General features: G+C 43.3%; 1 protein-coding gene across 4 annotated transcripts in view; it reads right to left on the bottom strand.

The window, feature by feature from the left end:
* LOC100644494 (ankyrin repeat domain-containing protein 6) overlaps nt 1–27479 on the bottom strand; it is a 132712-nt gene that overhangs the window by 951 nt on the left and 104282 nt on the right. For 3 of the 4 annotated variants that reach the window (XM_020865829.2, XM_020865831.2, XM_020865830.2), the window contains 5 exons: nt 3359–3568; nt 2854–2952; nt 1285–2442; nt 485–761; nt 31–270 (listed from right to left, as the gene is read on the bottom strand). In XM_020865829.2, coding sequence (XP_020721488.1) covers nt 31–270; nt 485–761; nt 1285–2442; nt 2854–2952; nt 3359–3568 — 1984 coding nt within the window. The remainder of the gene's footprint in view (nt 1–30; nt 271–484; nt 762–1284; nt 2443–2853; nt 2953–3358; nt 3569–27479) is intronic. The other variant, XM_048410822.1, reaches the window with a different exon arrangement.

The raw sequence follows: 27479 nt of genomic DNA, 5'->3' as shown, positions 1-27479 counted from the left end.
AAAATCACACGATGGCTAATATATCTTTACCTGATAACGAAGGTGAAGCACCTTTGCTAGAACCGTACATGCGAGTGCTATAACCAGAATCATTATGTGCGTCATGCAAAGGCGGTGTTGGGCTATAAACCGCATTACGGGACCTATATGGCATTCTGGCGATACTGTCGTAATGCACGTGCTCTGATATCACTCCTTTTCCAGAAATTCCACCGCTTAATGCTTCCGGTTGCTCGTCCTCGTCTCCCTCGCTACTCTCGCTGTCATTGCCTACATTTTAACATGGTAAATTACCATAAAAACGATTTACCACTATCGTCGACTAACTTATTGTCGACAAATTTATTCGTCAAATCGGTCACATACATAGAAATGTTACAGACAAAGATAACAAAAATTGAGTTTAACTAGTTTCTTAAGGACTTTACAAAAAATTCGTTAAAGTGTCTGCTATCGATTCAAAGTGCATGTAAAGTAGCTTCACCTTCGCCACGCCAGCTGTTTCCTACACCACCTTGTGGTTGGACTCTTTGATTTTGAGAACACTGACTGTGCTCTGGACTGGTGGGTTCGCTGCTTCCGGAACGCGGGCCCCTCCAACCGTTATGCATGCCAGGTACTTGTTGAAATCGCTTAATCATCTCGTGCACGCTGCGTCGCCCTGAAGATTTCCATTCGTTCGACGTGTCCTCGTTCTTTCGCGTCGCGCTACTTTCGTCCTGGCACGAATTTATGCCATGATCTCGAGATGAAAGATCCTGCTGACAATTTCTTGGTTTAAAACAAGCGCATAAGTACGAAGATATCGCTTACAGAGACTACAAAAAATATTTGCACACTATTGTACTTTCGTACCGAATACAAACGTTTCATACCACGAAGACGAAACGTAGAATCTGATAAAAACCATTTGGTTGGGAAATAAGCGCGCGTGTGTCAATATTGTTCGCAGCCTTCGATCAAACGTTACATAAAGGCATCGGTTACGTTACATCACCAATCCGCTTTATTACCATTTTATCTCCCATCTTACCACGTTCATAATCTGAACGACTCAATGAAAAAAGAAGGTAGATAAAACAATTAGCTCTGCCTGTAATACATACATCGCGCCGTTAAAACTCTCAGAAAGAATCTAAACACCAGAGGGTTCGATCCTATCTTCTGGTCGTAAACGGCACCCATGTACCATCCGCAACGTGTCATTAGAGTCTTGCAGCTTAATCAACACCTTCGTGAACGCTTAGCGTAGTTAATAAAAAGAACCACCGGTTACACACTCACGCGTTGCTGATGGACCTGTTGCCTGGATCCGATCGACGGCGAAGAGGCGGCGCCTAGCGGCGAGCTACGATCCTGTTTGATTACGCCGTCGAAGGTTTCGTTCAATCTGGCAGGCACGTCGAGTACCCTCAGCGTTGACCTCGAGACACCAGAACCGGACGGTAGGTCCCTCATGGACTTGCTGAGTCGCGGTATAGCAGGAATATCAAGATCGTCGAGGCTACCTCGATGAATCGGTGTCTCTCCGGGGATCTCGAAGCTTCTATCGTGAGGTCTGTCGTCCAGCAGATCCTCCAGAGACCTGGCACGAGCAGGTGGGAACTGTTGATCGTTGTTGAACGTGGCTTTAGCCGGTCTTTCGCTGTGTCTTCCCTTCCCACCTCTGGAAAGACGTTGCTGAAGATGCATGTGCCTCTCGTCGCACCTAGACCTTTCCGCCGCCACGCATCTCGTCAATTCCGAGATTTGCCCTCTGGTCCTCCTCTCCAAATTGGCCACCTTCAAGTCCAATCTCTCGTGCGCCTGATCTATATGAGCCTTCAACTCAGCCTTGTCCCTCTCCAATTTGGCCTCCATGTGCCTGAAGAACGGGGCACAGTAGCACGTGTATCCCACTCCCACCGGACCCTTCCTGATGTTTCCAGCCAGGTCCAAATAGTATTGTTCGCCACGGCCTAGTGGATCCGGTGGCAGGGAATCCAAACGCGGCTGAGGAAACGCTTCCGGATCGGGATAATAGTGGCAACCGTACGGTGACCACTGTCTGCCCATCACGGCCTTCTCGAAGTGCACCTTGTTCTGCTTGGCGGACGATTTGTGCTTCTTTTTCTCCTTCTTCGTGCAACTATCCCTGCTGCCGCTGGTCCCACTACCGGTCTTCTCTCGCTTCTTCTCGTTCTTGCTGCTGCTCTTCCCGTCGACCTTGTCCAGAGTCGCCGGCGTACTCTCCTCCTCGCGACTCTTGCTCCGCGTTCTGCTCTTGCTTCGCGCTTTACCGATTATCTCCAATATCTCTTGCAGGTTCTTGCGCCTGGCGATGTCCTTCGCGGTCTCCCCCTGCTTGTTCCGCAGGCTACGATCGCAGCCAGCCTCCAGCAGGATCCTCGTCAGCTTCCGACGTCCCATGGCCGCCGCGATGTGCAGCGCCGTGTCGCCGTTCTGCGTTTAGAAACGATCGTTAGTCGTCGCACAAGCCGTCTTTTACCATGGGCATGGGGTTTTTACTCGTGTTTTAGTCGCTTTATCGGCGGATGGTTCTCTCAGATACCAGAGACTCGCACGATCGATGCGCGCAGATACGAGGATGATCGTTCGACACAGACTTTTCTTTTTCGCGTTTCTTGGATCGACTTTGATCGTGGAATATCCAAGTGGCAAGGGGCAGATAGAGATCTATGGGATAAGAAGGGTATTGCGCGAAACCTCGACTTTGGGTATTTATAAAATTAAAGAAAATTCTAGAAGGGTACGGGAGGAACGTACGACCACACGTACAACCTCCTCGCTTTAGGCTACGCGAGAAAAGAGAAACTTAGAACGACGTGGCAGGTGTTTCAAATTGTTACTTACTTTATTCTGATCCGATACTCGACAAAGCGCAGAGATCAAAATCCTCGTCACTCCGGCGTGTCCGTACCTGGCAGACGTATGCAACGGTGTATCTCCGTACTGAAAAATCGCAAGCCTGTTAAAATCACCTGCTAGTTTCGCTGTACTCGTTCTAACAGAGTTCCAATGGTTTTAGCTGTTTCTCACGAGTACACTCGTCGTAGCTTACTCTTCGCGACACGTTTTAAGCACGCGCTTTTCAAACAAGCCTCAACTGGCTAAAAACCTAACTATCTCATGTTCAATTCAATTCGATTACCCTATAGTAAACCCTCGCTCGGTCGAACCCTTTTTGAATCAACCATCTCACCGATTAATTTCCGTATACTGGCGAAACGAAACACGACGAAAGCGCATTTGAAGGCGCGTTAAAGTCGGCAAACTTCGAAAGGCCGAAAGGAGGAGGTACGTACGGAAGAGAGCAACGAAGAGGAAACAAAGGGAAGAGATCGAAGCTGTTACTCACGTTGTTTTGAAGGTCGGGATTGCATCCGGCCAGCAGGAGTTCGCGGCAGCTTTGGTTGTGGCCATTTTGGCAAGCGAGGTGGAGCGGCGCGAATCCGGCCAGATTTCTCGCGTGTAGAGGTGCTCGTTGGGTGCCAAGGGCCTTCGCCAGGGCGGCAACCGTCCTGCTGTATCCGCGCCACGACGCCTCGTGCAACGCTGAATTTCCATGCTGAAACACGCGCCGATCGATTGACGAAGTCGAACGAAGTACAAACGTGGCTCGAAGATGATACCGATCGATCAAAGCTTGTCCGCGCTTGTCGGTGAGACTGGATCAACAGGACGAGGGGATACGAGCCGGGAAAAGGGAAAAAAGAAGCAAAGGATTACTTACTGTTGATATAGACAGGCGCGGCGGTCTCTTCGTCGTATCGGATACGAAATCGGGCAAAACGACGACAGATCGTTAATCACCGTTCCAACTGTGTTCCTCACCGATTCGTAGCTATCTGTCCGACCACTGGTAATGACGATTAATTGATTTACTTTGCCGAGAAACGCTGGAACCGACGGTCAGAGAGCTTGACGAAGCTCGGGTGCAACGCATACGTCGTATCTTCTTCTTATTTATTCCACAGAGATATATCCCGGCATAATTTATTCGCGGTCGTTTAGCTCTGTTTTCGACGTATCGATAATGCGCGACTGGTTCGGCGAATCACCATTTGCCAGCGATTTAAGAGCGTCGATTTTTAGGAGTATCGCGAACAGAAATTTACGGACAACGATGAATTTACGAACTGATCGATTCGCCTTAACGCGAATCTTAACGATCAATTACGCGAAAGCGTAGGAAAACCAGTATCGATGGAAACTTCGTTTTTAGACGAAACAGAATTCGATAACGCGATTGAATGGAAAAAATCGCGTATAAAATATCGCGTTGACTGTGAATGCTTTAAGCTAACGACTCGATTTACAGGTCCAGTTATTTCCTTACAAGCTTCGAAGGATCGGCACGTACTTTACAACCTGGTCATTTCCCTTCACCGTATTCTGCGCGATAAAACTATATTTGCAGGCTGGTAAACATGTCAATCGCGGAGTTAAAGCGTGTAGGAACACGTAAACGTGCAGAAGGGAAAACCAGCTAAATGGAGACGTGAAATCTCGAGCGTGGCTCGAGCGATCCGGCCAAGTTTATCGTGGGCGGTTCCCTTCAGGGTGGGTAGTGTCGCGCGCTGCGTCACAAAATGCCTATTCAATTTAGATCAGCTCTGTACGCGCTACGTTCCCTTCGCCACTCGTTCGGATAAACGTCCAAGATATGCCATTTTGCGAATTCGCGTATCGAATCGCCCATCTTTAAACGATACATTAAAATCTATAGCGAAGAATATTGTAAAAGAGAAAAAAAAAGAAATAATCTCACGACAACAAGGCCACCGATCCCGTGATTATATTTTACAGTCTTTCGATCCTGCGTTTTACAACCATTTTTAGTAGCAGTTTCCGCTGAGATTAGGCATTTACCGCTGTTAAGATCGTATGAAAAACGAGAGGTACTTTCTTTCCATACGTTTTTGATAATCCTCGGGCATGTTCTATATTTGGTAATGTTTGGACCGAAGGATCGAGATTGGAATTCGAGTTGAAATTAGATTTGGTCGAATCGAGTGTCATAATCCGCGTTACGGGAGGCTCGATATTATGGCAACGACGTAAATGAATACCGTTAGTGGTCGATGAGAAAGTTAAACGCGGCTATCTTCTTCGATTTAATGGTAGACGTTGTAGCTCCGCTTTAATTCTACTTTCATCCGAAACGAGCAGATTGAAATCTATAAAATAAACAGGACGAAGAGGAAGAGCGAAAAAATTGGAACTTTCAAGGGCTTTCTTTTCTCCGTAAGGAAAATTTATTCGAACGAATCTGAGAATAGATTCGTTGTCTCTCCTCTTGGTTCGTTAAAACGAGATAACGAATTTAATTTCATCGGCGCGATGCGAAAATTATATCGTTTTATCGAGATACTCTTTCGTCGCTGTGTATTTAATCATTTACGCTCGATAACTTTGATATAAACGCTAAATGTTTCTCTTCCGACCCTTTGCGATAGCACGCGACTCGCCAGTTACCGTACCCGTTTCCCACTACTTCTCGTTTTATCATTGTTCCGTTGGTTCGCCATCGTGCAATCAATTTATAGCAGTCATTAGCCTTGGTACCTTCGTTAGAATGAAAAACTGCGATCTATCGTGACTTTTTTTCTCATTAGCCAAGCAAAATCTTGTTAGGTAGGGTTGAGCATACGTACATCGAATCGACGCAGAGAAAACTCTAGTCGTTCTTTTTCTTCCACGCGAAAAGAGGAAAAATCTGCAAAAACTACGCAACCTTAACGGTTACCCTGCGAAATAAAAATATCTTTACCGTTTCGAGAAAAACATTAACGCAAATAATCCTGCTATGGTCCGTATTTTTTATCAGAAAACCTACGTATACGTAATTTGCTTCTAATTCCGATGTACGTACGTATGTAGAAACGAAATGGCCTATAACTACGTTGTTAAATTCTCTGCGCGAAACTCGTGCGGCGTGCACACCTCGCGGTATTCCCGGCCTCGATTTTCTGCTTTTGCACGGACAATTTGCCGCTGGTGTCCCGCGGCGAAACACCCAGCCCACGTATCGGTTTCACGCAGTGACGTCAATGATCGCAACACCGCCGTCTCGCCATCACGTTTTTCTCCGCGTTTCCACGAAAAGAAGCGAAAGAAATTTCCGCGGGCTTCTCGTCGATGAATCTCACGCGTCGACCAACGACCGTTTCTCGTGCTTGTTCGCCCCTTGCTGGGTTAAAGTTGAACCTTCTGATACCATATTTACCGATGACTGGCTTACACGCGATGCGTTCGCGTGTACTGCCCGGTAAACGATTTAGAGAAATGCAGGAGGCTGCGGGTAAAAGTGGCACAGAGAACGATGGCACGTTAATCGACAGGTAACTGTACTTATTATCGTGAAAATATTGGAATTAACTCGTTAAGTGATTAAGGGATACTGCCACGACAGGTACGGACGTAGCGATTGGCAAATATAAATAGCGCTTGGTAATTTTCAGATTTCAGCCATCGGAATTTACAAATACGCGTTGCTCTTTGTTCTAGACAAATTGAATCGTACAGTCGATTCGAAACGAGTTGGAAAGATACAATTACGAAAAAGAAAGAAAAAATAAAAAATAGAAACGCTACTCGCACGAAACACGAAGCTAAAACATGGTAGCGAGACAGCTCGCTACCGTGAAACACCGACGAGAATCCGCCAATAACCGTACAGCTAATTCCAACTACGGACAGGAGTTCGTTAAATGCATCAGGTTCTAAATCACTACGACAGAAGACAGCGCGTACGCGAACGTCTCTGTTCACCGATGGATATGTACACTTAGCGCGGCTTCCTCGTTCACGTCATCTCACAATCGTATTCAATCGCACACAGCGAACGATACTCGAAGAAAATGAATTTCCTCCTGTTTTCATCGGAAGAAACAGCACCGAGCTACGTGATAATAATAGCCGGCAGTTGGCTCCATAGCTTCGTATGATTTATTATATATTTATCCAGGCTGTTGAACCCTTTCGCAGACGATTTCTCCGTGCTCCCTGGCCGGCCCGGTGTCTTCTTCTTGCTTTCGCTGTTCTAGGCCTTCGTTGACCCTGAAAGGCGCGATCACGACGCGCCTCGTCGGCCAAGCCAACGTCGATAGCTATATACCTGGTGGACAACGACGCGAGCAGGATGGGTCAAGCGTGGCCTTTCGAGGCGACTGCTCCAAGGGTCATCACGATGCTATCGCTCAACCGCAGGAAGAGAACGTTGTTCGTCGAAGCGCGTGGACGTACGTGCACGCTCACGGACCTCCGGAGGACTCGGAAGTCGCCGCCAGAACCGCCATGCATCATCCTATTTTTTCCTCTCGCGGATCCTACCTCCTGCATTGTCTTCTCTTCGCGTCAGGGTGGCTCTCAAGGAGAATCGAGGGTTCGTTAGTTCGGGGTGTATCGGCGAGTTTCTCGTCAGAGAGAGAAGTAGGTGGATTTTGCTAGTTGGGCGGCTCCTGTAGATTCAGATTAATTAAATTGCCACAACTGTTTTTTCAAAAGTACCGGAATAGTTTTCTTTTTTCTTTTTTAGAGAGAAATTTCGTGGGTCTGCAACGTCGTGTCCTTTGGAATTTGAACGATTCTCTGTAAAGCGTCCAACGAAAAATTGTTTAGAATGCAACAAGCTGGTAGACGTTGTGTAGAGCAATTTGTAAGAGCATTGTCATTTTCGTATCATACGAGTCGAGCAGCCCCGAGGAACACATGCATAATGTATTGTCATGGTGACTGCATCCAGAGCATCCAGATCGTGTCGGAATGTAACCCGTAAGAATTTCCTGTACCGTTCGCGATGATTATCGAGGAGCGTGTTCATGTTGATGCGAGCAAAGAGAATTTCGCGAATACCTACGTAACAACGAATCTTGCTAGAGTTTCTCTCGAATTTTATCCTGCACCGTCGAAAGCGTATCCATATCGTCCGAACATTAGGACATCGTTCGTAGAATTATCTCGTACATTTATCTATGATTCTTCCAACCAGACTCTTTCACGCAACTCTTCGGTATCATTTCCATCAGGAATATAGCTGTACAGAAGAGATTCGTAGAATAGGATTTGGTATCTTTCTCAAGGACCGGAATAGAAAGTATTTTTCAACAGTCGACGTAATTAATCGACGTCGTGATCATCGATTACGTTTCATTTTTCTTCGAGATTCGCGTGCATTTTTTTAGAAAGAAGATGAATTCGAAAGGCATCGGCATCTATTATCAGGCTGGTGTCATCAACGGTCTCGAGCAGTATCCTATTACCTGCTCGTCAGTTCCTATGTTCCTTAGAACATTACACCTTTATTCCGTCAAGACCATCCATCTATCAGGACATGTTATGCGTAACAACCAGCGAACTTCATCAAAATCTCTGATCGACTCGCTGCAGGCTTCCCCGCCGAACGATTAAGAAACTTCAAGAAGACTAATCGCCAAAGCGAGGTCCTCGAAGCGCGCATGTCCGCCTGGAAAATCCTTAACAATCGCCACGAGGCCTTCAGTGCCATCGACTAAACAGTTTCAAGCCAGTTCTCGTTTCCTGCTTGTTAGATCGTCGATGTTCTGGTTGGGACATTATGACGTCGATCAGGAGGCTCGTCGATTTTATCGATTCTATCGATCGTGTTACGCGTATCGGTCAGAAAATATGTTTCAAATGTTAAATTTTATATTTTTGATCCTCGAAATTATCGATGACTAACAACAGGCAATTGTACGTATGAGATGGCAAGAGAAAGTGGACCAATTATGTAATACCTTTTTGCTTTAGGGAGAAGTCGCGAACCAATTTTCATTGCTAAACACCAACAAGTAGAGAGACAGAGAGAATTTTAATAACTTTAGTAATTTTTATAAAGATACTTATCAGATTTCTTTTAATCTCGGTTATTCAGAATTTGATAAATATTCTTAGATTAATCAAGTTAATCGATAAGTTGGTTTGATAGCTTTGGGTACTATGAAAAGTAATCGCCGTTTATATTATAAAACTAGAAGCGTACTGGTTTAAAAAAGTTAACAGATTACCGTAAGGAATCGCGTTTCATTTATACCACGCTTGAATGAAACTCAAAGAAGACTAATCACTGGTTCGACCTTCGAGGTAAAAGTATCTATTTAAAGGAACGTATAAATTGCCATGAGACTCCGTGTTGCGCGTTATGCTACGTCGATTCCATCTATTCGGTAGAACTCGCTGCGCATGATAACGACTAAACGTAATTAAAATCTTAGATGCAATTTGTCTCGCGCGTGGTCGCCACACTTGTACGTTTCATTCGCATCAAATTCTCGTAGTCGTGCGAAAGTACCATTAAACAAAAACTATATATACATACATATTTGTGGATCAAATTAACCAGCGTATAAGTGCAAATACAGCAAATACAATGACACGCGAATTTACAGCCGCTGCAGGACTTCCCCCTTTCCCAAATTTTCTCACAATCAGATTCTCCCGTTTCTTCTCGTTTCTCGAAATCGAATCGAACCTGCATCCTCTCCATTCACGGCCGGCATCATCAACTTCGATCACCGGCATCATCCTCGTCCAACTACCGCCGTTCACACATTCTAATCCCATGGTTGGCCGGTAAAAGAAAAACAAGTTGCGAGCAATCGCCACGAGGCAGATGCCCATCCCATCTCTGAAACGCTCTTCTGGTCCCATTTCCTGTTCGTCTTTCTCTACCTATATGCTTTGCGGTTCACGCGCGGACAAGAAGAAACGGCGCACAAACCGTCTACCCATGGTTGGTCAAGGAAAATCAAGGCGAAGAAAAAGAAGTCTGGCGATCACGCCTTTATTCCGGCCGCGCATCGATTCGATCGATCCATCAGTGGGTCGTATCGTGCGTAATAACGAGACGAGATAGCAGCGGAGGACGCGTGTGTTCGCGCTACGACGAGCGTGTTGCGCGCGCGAGAGTCGCGTGTGCCATGGTTCATTGACCATCGAGGCGTTCGCCAGCTACGGCGAAGGTTCCTACGGCCAGGTTCCTCTTCTCCCTAGCTCTGAGCTCGCATCGAATGCCGGCTTCTTCTTCTTCTTCTTCTTCTTCTTCTTCTTCCTTCCACCACGGTTCCAGCTTTTTTCCCCTTTGTTGCGCGCGCAACCGAGGGAACACACTCTCGGGTAAGCACGAGTCTTTCTCAGGCAAAACGAGCGTGTGTGCGGTTTGCCCGACAGAATAAACCACAATGTAGCGGGCCAGGGGCGGACAAGGCGCGAAATCATCGCTCCGCAGAGCTGACATTCTTCTAATTTTAACTCGCACCCTTTCGTCGTCTTCTTTCGTCAAACGAAGCAAGTGGAGGATCTTTTGGCTCGCAGCGAACCGGTTACGAGTCGGTTGCTTGGGTTGTTTCAGACGCTTGAAAGTCGAAGCTGTCGATGTCACTTATTATAGCTTCCGAAGTTTAGCGGTACCGTTACATCTGTTTGTCTTTCTAAACGATATTTACTCGAATCGTTTGCAAGTTGCTGCAAATGTAGCCTCCGATGTCGAGGATAGATATTTTAAAGAGGCGATTTAAAGAAACGCGCGTCGTGCCGACTCCTCGCCTCGTATCGCTGCTTTCTTCCTTTACTCGCTCGACACGCTTCGTTTTCTACGTGCCATATCTCGTTCTTCGCACCTTAGTTCGGTGATTTCAGCCTTTCAAGTTATACGATGCGCCAAAATTTTGTTCTATATGTTCGACTCGCGTATGTACAACGATATCGTGTAGTCGTCGCGATATAAAGTTGTAACATAACGTGTTCCAGCGAAGGAAAGATTAATTCGATTAGTAAGTTGGAAGAAATGGCAGCTGTGCCAAGGGAAAATACGGGTGGAAAATTTATAGGAGCAAACGAGCAGGTTGTAGGTTTAATTCATCGTAAGAATAGGTGGCTAACGGACGCTGTCCGATAAGCATCTGACATGTATAAACAGTCACCTGGAAATCCTGCGTTTCGTGATCAGATCGAGCCGGTGAAAATTGTTGCTTAATTTATGGTTGCTTAATAATGGTCCTCTGTGTTCCACCAAACAGATTCCATTTCAGCTTTCATATTTTCACACCTACATGTAGCATACGTTTGATCAAATTACCTTTAATTTACATTCTATATTTCACCCGTACAAGTCTTTATATTTCTATTTAACATCCACGTTTATAGAAAACGCGGAGAAAAGCAAAACATCATCCCTTCGCGACAAATCCACGCGACTATCGCTACATCTTCTTTCCTCTGGCTTCGTTTCTCTCGCGGATCGAACTATTCCATTAAACCACTCCGAAGTGAACACGTCTTATTATACAAAGCAAAAAGCTGAATCTGGTATATAATGTCGAAAGGATTAAGTAGAAATTGTAAGCGTAAATGCAGCGGGATCAATAGGATGTCACAATGGCCGGTGGTTTCCGTTCATCGACATTGAGACGCAGGAACAGGATCTGACGAATGCAAAGGGCAGATTCCTTGATGCGTCCCTGACACGTACCACTCGGAAAGCCGATCGGTGGCTTTGTAAAGAAGATGCTTGCTCCAGGCATTGTTGCATGTGCATAATATACGTCGGCCATTATACCAACTCACGCCACAAGTCGCATTTCTTTTCGCTTCGCGTACCGAAGCATTTTTCTTCGATTATTATTGGAAAGCCACGGTTGCTTAATAGCAGTCTGTACTTACGATTTGTATTTCCGTAATAATGTTATTTTTATACAAGTAGTATTTTACGCTATTTGTATATATGTATATATATGAATCCTTTGCATAGAAATTGAATTCAACTTTTGTGTGGCTTTGTGAAATGCATTATTAATAATCGTTTTTTTAATATTTTCTGTTACAGAAGTTGCGTGGCTTTTTACAAGGCAGTTTCAACGAAGGAAACCAAAGCGACAGAAATATTGCAACTAAGCGAAACTTTAACGAATTATCCGTGTTACGTTGATCGTTGATTCTTTAGTTATTTAAGGATACTTTGCACACTGCGTTGGTATCGAATAAGTTAAAGTTCAGAAAGCTGTACATTTACTTGAAACCCTGTGGCAAATCACATCTATTCTGTCGATACAAAATTGCAATTTTGTGCGCCACCAATTCGCGAATCATTTTCTTCTGATACAAAGTTTTTGATGAAAAATATCTGCCGTGAATTGGAAACTTCTCTATTACAATCATAAATTTCGATCGGAGAGATTTTCGTCAAAATTTCTCTCATTTTGTTGTTCATTTGTTTTGGAAGGACAAAGAATGGATAAGAAGCGGAAAGGGAAAGGGGGTGGAGAAGAATTGTAAGGGAACAGAAGGAAGAAAAGGGAGGGAAGAAACGATCCTAAAATATATTATAATTTAATCGATATAAATTTACCTTTACTTTTGCTCCTTCCAAAATTTCAGCAACGTCGAAGAAAAGAAAGAACGGAAAAGAGCAAATACCACCACTGTACATATTACGTACAATATCGTGACTGTGGTTTATAGATCAACGCGTGGAAATTCAACACCACTTAAAAGAAGAGAAAAAGAAAGAATTTAAAGGAGCAGAAAGAATAATGGAGAATGTGAAGTCGCTCAATCCAGTAGGTGCGATATCTGATCGGTGGCAAGATTTAAAGTACACGCTGTGTTTTCGCAACCGCAACTCGTTCGCGGTTTTACATCCACCGAGGGAATTCAGAGATCGTTTTCAACGTGGATGTTTATTCGTCGTTTGGTTCTCCTTCAATGATCCAAGAACAACGCCTGGCCGATCTGACAAGCTTTACTACAAGAGACTTCGCCTCTGTTTGTTCGAGCTAAACTGGAACAATGGTCCGCGATGTGACCACAACGACACAAGGACGGTTATTGCTTGTAACTGTACCGGTAAACAGCTATTTTAAGAACTTACGTAACTTTTTGCAAGAGGCAATTTTTGGCGGAAAAAGCGTCCTACTTTTGCAGAAAATTGGACGAACCTCGCGACGCGTTCAAGATCCCTAGGGAACTGAAGGGAGTATTTAGTTCGGAAGAAGGCGGAGAAAACCTCGTGAAATTTATCAAATCGACGGACACACGGAAGGAGATTTAGTCGATGCGACGTCGGAAAATGGAAATAAGAAGAATTATCTTATCTGGAAGATTGAGAATTGAATTAAAAACAGCAGAATTGTAATTGCGTTCTAGTATTAGAGAAAAGATGTTAAAAATGCGTGGAAGAAAATTGTTATTCCTGCAACAGATCTATAACACATCTAAGAAATTTTTGAAACGTTTCTCAACGAAAGAGTTTGATTTAGTGGCCGATCGAACATAATCGATTCCCTTTTACTTGCATTTCCTTTCGAAGGACGCCCGAGACCGCTTCTTTCCGAGGCAGCTGCGTCGAATCACCGTAAGATTGATCATCGCTGTCCGTCCAGGCACGCTGAAAATTACGGAAACCGATTCCGGTTTCTAAGCGCGCATCTCGTATCTTCTCCGCGGCAAGAATCGCGAAAAACCGAGCACGCTGTTCTCCTACCGAGATCATAGCTGTACTCTTCTTTTTCTTCGTCTCTGTTTCTTCTCTTTTCTTCTTCTTTTTATTTGTCCGTCTGTAAAAGGATACTGCGCGCAAAACACTAAGTACAAAATTACCAAGGTTTACCAGACCTCCCTTATGTTCCTTTCTTTTTACCTAATTGATAGTTACGTCGTCGGTTGACGTAACGTTATTTATCATATAAATGGATACAATTAAGTGGAAAGCATCGTCGACTTATTAAATAGAAACAGAATCACTTGGGTGGTTTAAAAAGCGACAGTAAATGGAAGATCATTTTTGAAGATTCTTTTTGCCAATAGCGAAACTAACTAGTAAGCCCGATGAACTGTTAATTCCAAATAATTACAGTAGCTGTCTTATGACTTTTACGCGTTGATATATAAATATATATAAATAATATTTCCTTCGAGGATTTCCATCCGTTCAGAAATACACATACATAGCGCCATAGCGTTTCTGTGCACGCAACGAAACTCGAAGCGTAACGAAGCTCGTGCATTATCATTCAAGCGACATGCGTTTCGAAACAGAGAAGAAAGAGGATGTTCGGTGGAATTCTTTAACCAGAGAAAGAAGAAAGGCAAATAAAAGGAAGCAAGAGAGTTACCCGAAGAGAAAAATCTGTGACGGTCTTGTTCTCCATCTGTACGTGGCTGCTTTGTATCAGCTTGGAAGAGACGTGCACGCGAGTAAGGACAAATGCGCGCACGCCCACGAAGCGGCAGCCACGCGGTTCTAAATCACCAGTAAAAGCTGGCATTGTTAACTTCTGACATTTCCACTGGTCGCAATGCATCAGCCGGCACAAGTTATCTGTTTACGCAAAATGCACGAACGCCGTTTTCTGGCCGTTTAGCCGCGGAAACGTTGCGTCGGCTACTACCAGGCGACAGCTGCTAGTACTGCAAGGTGTTTCGAAATGAGAGCCGAGAGAGAGAGAGAGAAAGAGAGAGAGGAGAGGAGCGACGAAACTACCTCGCAATGATTATCGAAGAACGAGTTTCTCAGATAAACACGATGGCCATTGGGGAAAGATGGAACTTTACGAAGCATTGTTTTGTGGTTTTTGTACACCGTTCTCGGGAACTGTGGTTACCGGAGTTTGCGTGGAAATAGTGGCAGGAAGAGGATTGGAAATGCGAAAGTGGTGGTGGTGGTGGTGGTGATGAGAATAGTGGATGCTGTGAGAAGATTCGCAGGAATTCCTTAGAAATTAGGCTTAGGACATTAGGCTTGAAAGTTTCAAAATTGTAATGTTTAAAATTCTTTGAGATAATTGTCAAGATTCTAAGATTTTCCAGGTTATAATCGATACTCGTAACATTCTTACCCCGAAAGGTCCGCCATTATCCCTATCTCGTGTCGTCGAGACCTGGGCAGGGTAAGCGAGTAATTTATGTAACTTATTATTCAAGGTCCACGGTACCGAGTCGAAGTTGTCGATCGTCGCGGAGGCTATCTATCAGTCCCGAGTCATTAGAGGAGTCGAGGCGGCCGCGATCGTCTCTCCTCTGCGAAGGATCATTACGTTCTCACATCGCTGCCTCCGCCTTCTTCCTTTTTCTCTTCTTGCGTAAGTCAAATCAGAGGGGAAAAAGAGAGATATGCCAGGATCGAAGGCTGAAAACGCGCCACCATTCGAACCTCTATCGACAAAGAAAACCTCCAACCGTTGAAATCAAATCTCTCGTTCGTATAATTACGTCGAGATCGGGCCACGTTTATTCAGATCCGATCGCTTCGTTTTAAAACCAATAACGCTACAACGTGTTTATCGAACGTTATTTTAATTACTTTGATTACACACATTGATATCTTTGTGCGTTATTCTTCATCACCGTAGCTGACAACAATGCTGTCGGATGCAGGTTAGAGTTTTATTTCGATCGAAAACGTTGAAGCGATGAAGCTATTTCATTTACTTTAATCATCTTCGTGGATGGAATTCGAATCCGATAGTTGGAAACTCTTTGATATTTGTTGAGGTTCACTGATAGAGGAAGTCTCGAGTGGATAAATTTGTAATAGAAAAATATATTGAAATAAGTATACGTATAAATATATAACTATAAGTAGAGGTATAGTGTATGCTGATCCAGATACTCGCTCTTTCAATGTTACAATACAATAAGAATACGATAGGGAGCACGTTCATATATTTATAGCTGCAGGACATTACCAAAAAGTTAACCTTGGTGTGTAGCTCTAGCTGGAGGCTACAAGAAACAGCAATAGAAATCTACTTATAATTCTTTCGTTTTTACACCTTGTAATCCAAGGCAAAATTTATATTCAACAGCACAATAATACGGACCTCTCCTTATTTTGTTTTTTTTTTCATTAAATTCCATCCTTTCCTTTTTTTTTTTTGCAAAAGAAAAGATGTAGAGTTTTTCTTGAAGTAATTCAACAATATTCGATACGTAAAGACGGAACAGTTTGTTATGCAAAGTAGAAAAATGAATATTTTCAGGGAATTAAAAGGAATAATTTATCGGCTATCTACGATCTCCGCTAATTCATTGTTACTACTCGAACACAGTAGTGCGGCCACAGAAAACTTCGCAACATCCTTTTTTCAACCTGCTGCATCGCAATTAGATTCATTCATTCACGTCAGGACAATAATCGCAGAAATACCGGTTCCACCCGTTGCGTGTCGATAGATAGACATCTTGATAAACCATTGTCCCGGTTTTTCCTTCCTATTGTACGTAAATTAGACTCGCGTTACGCTATGATGCGGTTAGGCACGACTAATCCGCACCTCCGAACCGATGTTTCCCATCGGCCGATTCCTCTATGACTCTCGAATCATAATATTATCGTTTCATCAATAATAAGAAAATAGAAGCGTAACGTAAGATACACATATTACTTAACGTTCAAGTATATAGTAAAATTACGATATCTACTTTCGTATTGACTGTCGTTCGAGTATTCTACAATTTATTTAAACTACTTCCTAGAAAGAAGTAGCAAACTTTCACTTTCCTTGAGATCACCGTTATTAATTATTATTACTCTCGATACTGCAACTTTCTCCGCTAGTCTCGCTATTCAATCGCCATTAATTATGCGAAGCGTTAAATCGTACGAACGTCTATGTTTGTAGCCTCGAGTCACAGTACACCTTCTGCTAATTATTTTAAACGTTTCTCATTCTGCCAGTCAGATTGTTCCACGAAATTTTATTTCTCCTAACTTTCTCTTTGCTCGCGAATTTCATTTAAATTCGCTAGTACTTCGCTTGAAATGTTTCTCATATTTCTGTGATTTATATTATTAAGATCTTTATATTATTAAATTCTCCCTGAACGCAGAAAGATCCGCGGTCTATTTACGAGTCGTCAGATTATTAACGTTATTGGTAAGTAAATTATCGTGCGAGAGGATTTGGTAAAGGACAGGCAGATAATCCTGACGGAAGTTTCACGGAAGCCATCTTCTTTCTCCGCGTTTCGCGTCTCCGGACGAGGCTTTGGTGTACCGTTGTTCGGTGCCTTACCCCTGTCGCCGCGTTAAACGTCTGAAATACGCGTTGCAGCCGCCACGCTAATTAAACTATAAATTCTGATCCGGAAACGGCGCTGTACGACTCTCCAGGCCTAACGATTTCGCGAGAAAGCTTCTAACGAGGTGAAAAGAAAAGTAAGACGGGAGAGGTGCGCGGCCGACGATCTCTCGCGAGACGAGGCGGAGGACGACAACGGACAGCGCAGTCTATATCAAACACCGAGACTTTAATCGGCATCCAGATCTGTTCGCGGAAACCGTGTGCTTTGCCTCGGTGTCGCGTCACCGCGACACTGGCTACACGAACAACACGTCGTTCCAGTCACCGGTATAACGATGACGATCGCGTGGACAGTCAGCTAGATCGGAGCGTTCGATCTTTCGATCGTAGAAATCGGAATGACGCTCTAAATCTCGCGTTTCTGCTTGTAACCATCGGTTCATTTTTATTATGACCGTTGAACGTTTATTTCGTAGGAAGAACGAGCGAGACGATGGAAACGCGACGAAACTGCTTCTTATCTCTACGTAATAATATACTCCCTTTACTGAGAAATAAGATTGTTCGTGCAGTGTAATAGAACGTAGCTTGTCTCCTCCTTTTGGGATAAAAGAATTCAGTTATTCGTATTTGACGAAGCAAAGAATATACTAGGAGAGCTTTCGATTTTTAATGATCACTCTATATATAACTATAGGCTGTTACTTTCGTAAGGTAACCTGTAATTTTCACCGAACAAACGAACAGATTCAGAGTTTGTCTGAATGCTCGATGATCGTTGGAAACGCGTGGTCATTATCCGCTTAAGGCAGACTTTCGTCTTTCATCTTCCGCTTTTCTTCCAAATATAAAACGCTCGTTACGTTTAACCAGAAAGAAGAAGAAAGGCGATCAACTTCTCCGTGAGAAGTATTGTTCGAACTGCCACGCGTTTCCTATTTTCCCTGAAAACTAAGATATCCAAATTGTACGTGCTTTGTTTTCCATTCGATTTAGTCGAAGAAAGAAACGGAGAATTTTCTTCGATTTCGAACGATCGCTCGAAACAACCAGCGGCCATTAGCTACTCCCTGGAAGTAGTCTCTGGTACATTCGTTGAATTCGCGGTATGTAGATGTTCCTTTCTCTCAGGAAGATACATTACACGCGCGAGGCATCCACTCGACCGTTTCTTTTCCTCTGTGAGGCGGACGCGCACAGAAATCGGTGTTTGTCCGGCGAAAAGAATGCGAAATACCGCGGAGAATTCGCCGGTATTATTCACAGGAGCTGAGGGAAAAATGCTCCGCATTAATCGTGGCCGGCAAGAAGAGTCGGATCACCTGCTCGGTATGGCTGGTACACGCTATATTTCCATATACGCGCGCAGCGGGCCAGACGCAGCTGCCGCGATCTGCTTCCTCGGATGAGATCAACCGCTTGCTGCAGCCACATCCTCGCATTCTTTTTCCCCCAAGAATCGTCAAGTTTTTGATCCAAGCTTTTGGTCGAAGGTTCGGTTCATTTCTGACCGAGTGTTCCTTGATCGAGCAATTCGTTTTTCTCGCAGGTTTAGTTCTATCGTTGCGGAGTAAAATAATTTTATTATTATTTCAAACGTGTAATACGACGAATGGAAAAAATTCTGGCTCGATAGAATCGTCAGTTCGTTTCCTGACATTGTACGATTTTGTGAAATTTCTCTCGGTTTTAATAGCGAGTAGAGACTTCACGTCGTAATTATTTTCGTCTGTATTCCATATTCCTTTAACGAGGAATATTCATTGATTTCATAATAGGGTAGAACAAATTTAAATCTGAGATCAATTACGAAGAAATTGGAAATTGATGTAATGGAAAAACGCGAGCGACTATTAATTAGCGATATAATGATCGCGCAATGAAAGTTTAGTATGGAAAGCAGGGGATGTTGTTACGTTATTATCAAAGAAGATATCTTCCTGAAGGAAACGTTTTACCGTGTAAACAGGACGCGAGGGACTCGGTTATAACCCCAAGACCTAAAGGTTCAAGGTCAAGCGCATTCCTTACTTTATTCTATCGCCCTTTTTATCCCAAGCGCCATTCTGTACGGAAGCCGTGCCTGGCTGATGCAGATCTTACCTCTTAGATCTTCATTTTATTTTCTACATTTTTCCACAACTATCGATTCGATGGTTATGAATTTTCTATTAAGTTGCGTCAACATTATCGTTCGATTTACGTTCTCCAATTCCGCTTTTCAACGCTGTGGCTGTGAAAATTCAAATTCCACAACTTTATGAAACTTTACCATAGACTATCTGGATCCTTAATAGATTAATTACAGGTTCCGCGATACAGAAACCTGTGCAACACCACAAACTTCAACACATCACTCGCCGAACGTTCCTCCGTTACTATCAACGCTCACAAACGCGAAACACCAAATGATAATCCTCGTAACGAACTTCCTACTAATCCGTAAGCCTTCTGCGAATGCAATTGCGCGCAACTATGTACGTGGAGAACGCCTTGCACTCGGATCGCGCGCTACCAAGCACGTTGTCCAGCGCATGTGGAACTATAACGGTCCGGGGCGGTGATTTTCAACTCATTCGATCGTGCGCACGTCGAACTCGCCGAGATCGATCCATCCCGGCAGAGTGCAAGGTAAACAGAGGCTGGAAGAAGAGAGGAAGAAGCTGGAAGGACGGCCTGGATGAAAAATGACCGCGCCGGATCGAGGTGGAAGGGAGCATTAAGAGGGTCTTAATCGATTTCGCGTCCTCGTTCGTTCGTCTTCTTTTTTCTTTCCTGTTCTTCTATCTCTGTTCCCCGGTTACGCACGATATAATCGTCCCGCCATGCAAATGCTTCGCCCTTCTTCCTCGTTCGACACAGCGCGACTCATTGTCGGTGGAGGTTGAACGACGAGAGGCTGGCTGCGCTGCATCGATTACACAGGATACGCGGCAACGCAAATGAATTACGAGTCAATTGTGCCCGGTTATCTGGCATAGCCAGATGCAGGAAGCGAAGGATCGAAGGGTTCTCTGCTTTCGTTGCCGCTCGTCTCGTACGTTAAACGGCAGCTACACGACGAGACCTATCTCGAAGAGTGTCTGCACAGTCCGGGTCTCGCGCGAGGCGAATCGAGTATCACAATGCCGACTCGCCGTCGGCAACTTCGAAACGGTGAAATATCCTATTAACATCTACAGGGTGTTCTAGATCTCAATCCACAAGATTTCTGCCAACGTGTTGGCTTGGGACGTCGTTTTGGGCAAGAAACGTTACACGCACCGAGTTAGGACATTACAAGAGGGAAACAGGCAGTAAAAATAGTCAGTCGCGTTAGAAGTTAAGCAGCTTGTTTATACTACTTTCCCTACCGTATCTCGAGAACGAAGACGAGTAGGCCCGTGGTTTTTGCTACATCTTTTGCTGCAAATAGCCTGCAAACGTGTTGGAAAAATTTGTCGACAGAAATCTGTAACACCCTGTACGTGTACGGAAAAACGTACAAATATCAGGTATAGAAGAGTAGCGGCTATCGACGAGAGAGAAGTATCGTATGAAAAAGAAGACGATCAAAGAATTAGTTAACTGCTACGAGTATTAATGGAGGATTTGATCTTTACATGCCATAAGCATGGGAGATCTCACATTATAATAAAATCCTATGTAGCATCGTCGTAAAGCGGATGCTTTATTGTGTTCGGGAACATGGTTGCACGCCGCCAGAGCCTTTTCAGCCGGCGTGATCCGCCGGTATATACTCGCTCTCCGTTTTACGGTTTGATTATGAAACATGAAACCGACCGGCGACCGTGCGATCGACCAACCGATTTGCGATTACGAGCTCGATTTTTGAGGCTTTTATGGACTTCGTGAGAGATCTAAGTGGTTAGGTTCCTGGGTTTGGAGGTTCGCTTCTCTTGATGAGGGTTTTCGAGGGCGAACGGGTTCTCAGATTGTGCTTCGGTTAATTGGCCATCGAGCGTATTGCTTACCAGTGGTGAAATTATGGTTGGCCTAGGGTTACTAAAAAGATTTACGTATAAGGAACACCAAGTACCAAAGTGTCGTTTGTAACTAATTACGTTTATGTATAAATAATATAAAGCGGTTGGTTGCTCTCCAAAGATACGTTTCGAACGTACAGAGTTAGAAGTTAAGAGTTAGAATTTCTGAAGGAAATCTTCCCTCAAATTGCAAATGTTACCGACTGATTCCTTTAAGAGAAAGAATGACACGTATCAACGTGACAGTTTCCCATGAAAGATCATTTGCTCTATCTTGAATCTAGTCACGAATTAGAATTCCCCTTGGAAAGAGAGGCGAACGCGGAGAATGAAACGACCGGTCTGAAATCAAGAATCAGTTACACGCTGCCTTCTCTTCCTCCCTTAACGAACACCTGTGGACCGTACGCAACGAACCGACCACGTAAAAGAAAAAGGTGTTCGCTAGTTATAAATTTCACGCACGATTTTCCAGCTTCGATTCCACGGCTATGCCCGTTCCTCCGGGACATCGTGCGCGATACGTTGCTTGCGTGCAACTTACGTGTTATTTTCCCTTAGCGTTGCCATTTTATTTGGAGCAGCCTCTTTCCTGCTCTTTCGTCGCTCTTTCACGCGACTATTACGAGCGAAATACGCGTACGACACGCACCGTCGTAGAACCTTCCAACGACCTGGCAAGAAATGTAAATTTGTCCGACTATGTTTGCCTCGTGGCCTGGTGCGAGTTAAAGAAAACCGATACCGTGGATGCAACAATTTACCGCGACAATTATTGCAAGTTATCGAGAATTGTACAAGAAACGTTTGCATGGCGCGTTGCACCAGGGAATTGACCGTCTGCTGTTAGCAGTAACATCGAGTATCCGGTTCGTTACGCTTCTTGTAAGAGCCGTTTACACGGTTCGATTCATCGAAATTGAAATCAATGTAGTTTTATTCGGTCTTCGATGTTTCCAATCGTTGCTTCTGCGGAGGAGTTAATTAAGACAGCATCTGCCAGTCTAATTTTAATTTCAAGCCGCTATAAACGAGAAGACGTTTAACGTGAGAAAACTATAAAGAACAGAGTTGAACTTTAAACACGTTGACTGTGTCGACTCGAAGTCGCCTGACCTTTCATCGCGACTAATATTTATGCCGTCAGGGCTCATTGGAGAACCGAAAACATTAATCAAAGTCGATAGTATCGGAAACGTAGTGATTTCTCTATTCGTTAATACTGCGTATCAATTACTCCGTTAATTCGCGCAAGTTTCGATAAATCTTAAAGCGATACCTTATAAAGGAGAAATAACTCAATGCAGGCGTCTGGAGGTCGTAAAAGCTTCGGATAACGAGAGGTTGTATTCCGCGAAGAAGAATCGAAGCGCGAGTTGAGGCACGCCGCGCGACGTAGACAAGAAGCTATCGGACGGTATACTCTCTCTTTCGAGACGTGGCAGACGATACGTTCTAAAAATGGCATAAAACGGCCACGCAGCTCGGGCACAGCGTACGCGCTGCGATTCCGTAATGATGGAAAATAGTTGCATTATGTTGTAGCTGGTTTCTTGTTGTTACACGCGTTTCAGAATACGCCCGCCCACTTGCATCAACCGAGTAAACGAGTACACGCAAGAAAGTGTAGTTTTAAACTGGTCGAACGAATCATCGCGCAGCTGCAAACATTCTCCGAAAAAGCTCCGCCAGCAAAGAAATCCCGTTCGGCGAATAGTGGAAATTAAATCGAGTAGATAGAATAGTCGATTGGCTCGGTGGTGGAGGAGACACGGCAGGTTGACGAGTTTTAAGAAAAGAAAAAGAAAAGTTCGGTGAGAATGGAAGGGCACGCGACATCGCAAGATAGCAGATTAACGAAAGAAAGATAGAAATTCCAGCTTTAAATGTTTCCCACTGAATGAACATGGTAACGATTCATCGGACGTAAATAAATGAAATTCTGAGCGCGGTTGGCGCATCAACGTCCGGTCGCTGAATGCTAATATCGAAGGGCAAAAAAATCTGACGTACCGTAGAACGACGCCAAGTGTCGGGCTATACTTGTTACGTGACAGCTTCGAGAAGACTGGCGACTACACTTCCGTTGATCTACTATAGTAATGATACTGCATGAACGCAAAGGTACCATGCAAGACACTTTGTCCGAGATAGTCGAGATTATCAAGGCTAACGCCATCGGCGTCTATTCTCGCCACGGGCAGCGATGGCGTCGACCTACCGTTGATTCTCAAACTGCCCATCGTCCAAGGTCTTTTGTAATCTTGATAATGCGACCCTTATTACGAAAGTACAGAGAGATCCCTATCGTGGCTGTTACGTTGGAAAATTCGCTCGTAGGAAGTACTTGCGCGAAATTGTGTAATTTCTAAGAGATTTAATTAACCTTTTAACGACGTTGGCTTTAATCGATACGTGACTTTAATAGCGACGCTTTTAATAGTAATTTAGTAGCAGTAAGAATTTGATAGCAGGCTTTTTACAGCAATTTTGGTATTCGTATAGAATTATGACAAGATATTAGCATCTTAACAAATACGAATAGAGTTACAGTTATTATTTGCGATTAATTTCTGAAGGTTTAAGGAAAAAGATTTAGATTAGCTTTCAAGCTTTTCCTATGAGTAACAGCTACGAAACGAGCAACCACGGAGAACCTCGAGATAAATTACGAAATAACGCTTTTAAAATCCGCTTTAATTCCGCAAAGTACGATCTTCCACGTTCATTCCCTTCCTTCCTTCCCGCAGCAACATTTTGGGAAAAACATTTTAATAAACGACGTAATGACACTGCACCCTGAACGGTGGACGTTCACGTTGTATAACGTCCTTCCAGTCATGCTGTGGTTTCTCTCCTTCGTTTCTTTTTCAAGGACTGACACGAAAGTCTCTTCTGGACGTCGTTCACCACTACAACTGTGGCTGGCCACTTTCATCGCCGTAATGGACATTAATAGATGTTAACGAAATGTTAAATGTTTCTTGAAATAGCTTGAAAGAAACGTTTGAGATTTCCTTGGATACTCTTCAACTTCACGAGATAGACGAAAGTGAAATTATTTCGAGTTGGTTTTTTAACGGAAACAGTATGGCTGGTGTTTTTCAGCTTCGGCTAATGTAGTTTTTCAATAATAGTGAGAAGATTATGCCGCTTGCAAGGCAACGAACGCTTTTTGTAACAATAAAAGTCAGTTAATTCAACATACAACCTACCGCTTATTACCACGCTAATTGTACGTATCCTTTACACCTAACATCCTGTATCACAGATACCAATTATACTTCACGAAGTATCTGTCTCCCGTTACATCGATACTACAGTTCTAACTACAAATCATTCAACTGCAGTTTTTTTACACAATAATTTCACCGCTAAATCTCTCGGCTGCCGGTAAAAATCTCGGTTTCACGGCCGTCGACTGATTAAAATACACTTTCCTATGCGAAAGCACGTACAACATTTTGCCGGTGAAACGCCTGTCAAAATGCGAGACTTAATTATTAATTAACGAAGTTCGTGTCGTTTTCGATTTATTTAAATGAAATTTATTCCTGTCACGGTGGAAGATCTGCCTGAAACGAGACACTTCCCACGACGCTTCCGCTCTTTTCAATTTTCTAATCGGTCGATCCACATTCCTGTACGAGTCACCTGGTTGTCGACGCGTTTTATTTGCCTGCCGTTGTCGACGTATTTAGCTCGTCGAGCATCGCGATTACATGCCGACTTCCACACTGGTTCCTCAGCGAATAAACGTGACTCGTACACTCGCACGCCTATCTTCTATCATTAACTATCACCACCAAGATTTCAATCGTACGCGCGTGTCTGCGTCTAGAATAAGCCAACTTGTCCCAGGATATTTTGTATTTCTTATAGGATTCCAAGAATTTCGATTTCTATTTCGATTTGTCGATTTTTATTTCGAGAGATGATGATGACCAGTCGCACGGTTTGACGATACGCCAAGGAACGAATAGAGGAGAGATTATGAGACAATTTTATAGTCTTAGAATGAATTATTAGGTTATTATAATTTATATGAATTGCTTGTGGCGGTATACAGTATTCCGGATATGAAAGCGATTTTTTTTTTCATTTTAGTTTCATTTTTTATCACAACCAACAACTTCTTTAACGTGTTTTTAGAGTTATAAATCGAAACTGACAAAACTTAATTCTGTCTCGCGAATACGACTTATTTTTCGCGACTAATAAATTTTATTAATGAAATGTTTCTCGAGCCGCATAGCTTTCGAAGCGAAATTAAGATACGTCTTAAGGAAGAGAGGAACTACCGTGGAACGAATAAACAAGAAGTTGATGAATTCGATTATGCTTATTAATTAAAAATCGAGACGTTATTAATAACGAAGAGACGCGCCGTAATCACAGCTGTCAATTTAACACGTATGTCCCTACATTCAATTCCCATCTAGATAATTTATTTTTCCTTTTACGTTCGAAACTGTCACATTAATTCGTACCTATAATTCTTTAAGGAATTACAGAACAGTGTCCCGAGGATGTACATAAAAAGAAAAATAATAAATCTCGAGGGACATTGCATATGGAACGAAAGTAATTTTGTATCAATCGTCACCGATCTCCGGCTTCTCATCCATCATTTCGCATTTCTAACGAGCAACGCGTTTTCTGTCCCATAGCTCGACGACGCACAGCCATCGCGCTATATTTTCTCCAACGACGTGCAACATCGCTGAACGAGATAAAACGAGGTAGAAACTTCAATCTACTTCACACGACCATTACGATGATTAATCATCTTCGAACTGGACACGGTTTCGCGCGAGTTTTCCGTCGATTTTACAATTAAATTTGTCGCTCGCCGCCAGACACCAGCCTCTCATCGACACGGTAAAAGCCAGCAGGACGATGTTCAAGGGTTGGAATTAAACTTATTTGAGAAACGAACGAGCGATTAATCTAACGGTATGTACCTAGCAGCGGTTTCATTAAAAATTCCAAACTGGTTTCCAGAGCAATTAGCGTGTATTTTGGAATCGATTAACTTGGATATCACCCGGTGTATTTCGAACGTGACCGTGGCCACGATTTTTCACGTTACCCACGTTAGATCAGCAGAACCAGCGAGATAAATATGCATCGAGAATTTTTACTATTAATAATAATCATCTCTGTGATTGATGCGATTAGCATATAATTTGGAATCTCATTTTATGGAAGAAATTCTTCTTGCACGGATATTTCACAGATTGAGCAATAAATTTGATAGTGTTATTATTTTTTGTATAAAAGCTATCTAATTAACAAGTAACTTATAAAATATATGACTGTCTTTCGTTCAAACGTTCAGATGCACATACGTATCTTTACGTTCTTTAAATAACTTTTAGAACGTCCATCGAAGTGTCTACGTTAGTCAAACGTAAATAAACTTGTCAACCTAATAAAACGAAACGAGGTGTGAAGAGTTGATTTTTCGATAAAAAGTTGAAGATATCATTCGTATGATCAGTAAGAACAACTGCCACCTGAAATGACACAACGAGAGATGATACGAGATGTTACATCTCTCGAATAACTTCGTTCGTTTATCTGTTCGATCTAATCGAGCATCAAACGTAATTGACGTACAGCCTATAAGTTGGTACAAGCTGAAGGAATTTCAACGTCGAGAAAGCTGTAATGATAAATGGTAAGCAATTCTTCTTTCTTATTATGTCCAAATAACGATAGTATAATTGATTTTCAATTGTTTGAAAAATTCAGAACTTTATGACTGTAACGCCGTGTATCCAGATCGAAGTTGACTCTAGTTCGAGCATTTCTCGTACAGGTAAACAGTTGTATAAAGTATAAAAATCGACTGTAAAAAGTTGTGATACAAGCTACGTCTAAAGTGGGTGCCATATATTAAAAATACGAAATACCTTGTGTAGTTGAAAAATATGAGATTTACAATTGGATTAGCCAAGGAAGACCTCGAAGAGACTATCAAAGATAAAAAAAAAACTAATGGCATCTATCGGTTATTTATCGATTCGTTATTATTTGTTGTTATTTCCTATCAGCATTTTACATCCTCCGTTGCACGTTACATTGTAATCAATTGGAAAGTCAACCTGAAAATATTGCAAAAGTTATGATCGTTTCATCGCCTGTCGAAAAGGCGGGGTGAACGAAAATTTTCATGGAAATATAGGTGATTACAATGAAGATTTTGTAATCCGAGCGGTGGAACGACCAAAGTCGAGATTTAATCGACGCCGCTGGCTCGCGTTAAAGAAAGCCAAAGATCCATGTTCTTACAACCGGTGCAATTAATTCCGGTATCATGAAAAAACATTTACTATATCGAAACTGCTACGAGCCGGTTAATTTATTCAGCGTGGACCGGTCTCATCCTTCTCATAATTCTTCTCGCCGCATTCATTATTGACACACTTTCGCGAAATCCACTGGT

Source organism: Bombus terrestris, chromosome 12 (assembly GCF_910591885.1).
Source record: "Bombus terrestris chromosome 12, iyBomTerr1.2, whole genome shotgun sequence".
Taxonomy (NCBI): domain Eukaryota; kingdom Metazoa; phylum Arthropoda; class Insecta; order Hymenoptera; family Apidae; genus Bombus; species Bombus terrestris.
Note: the sequence above shows the minus strand (reverse complement) of the source record. Positions and strands in the feature narration are given on the sequence as shown.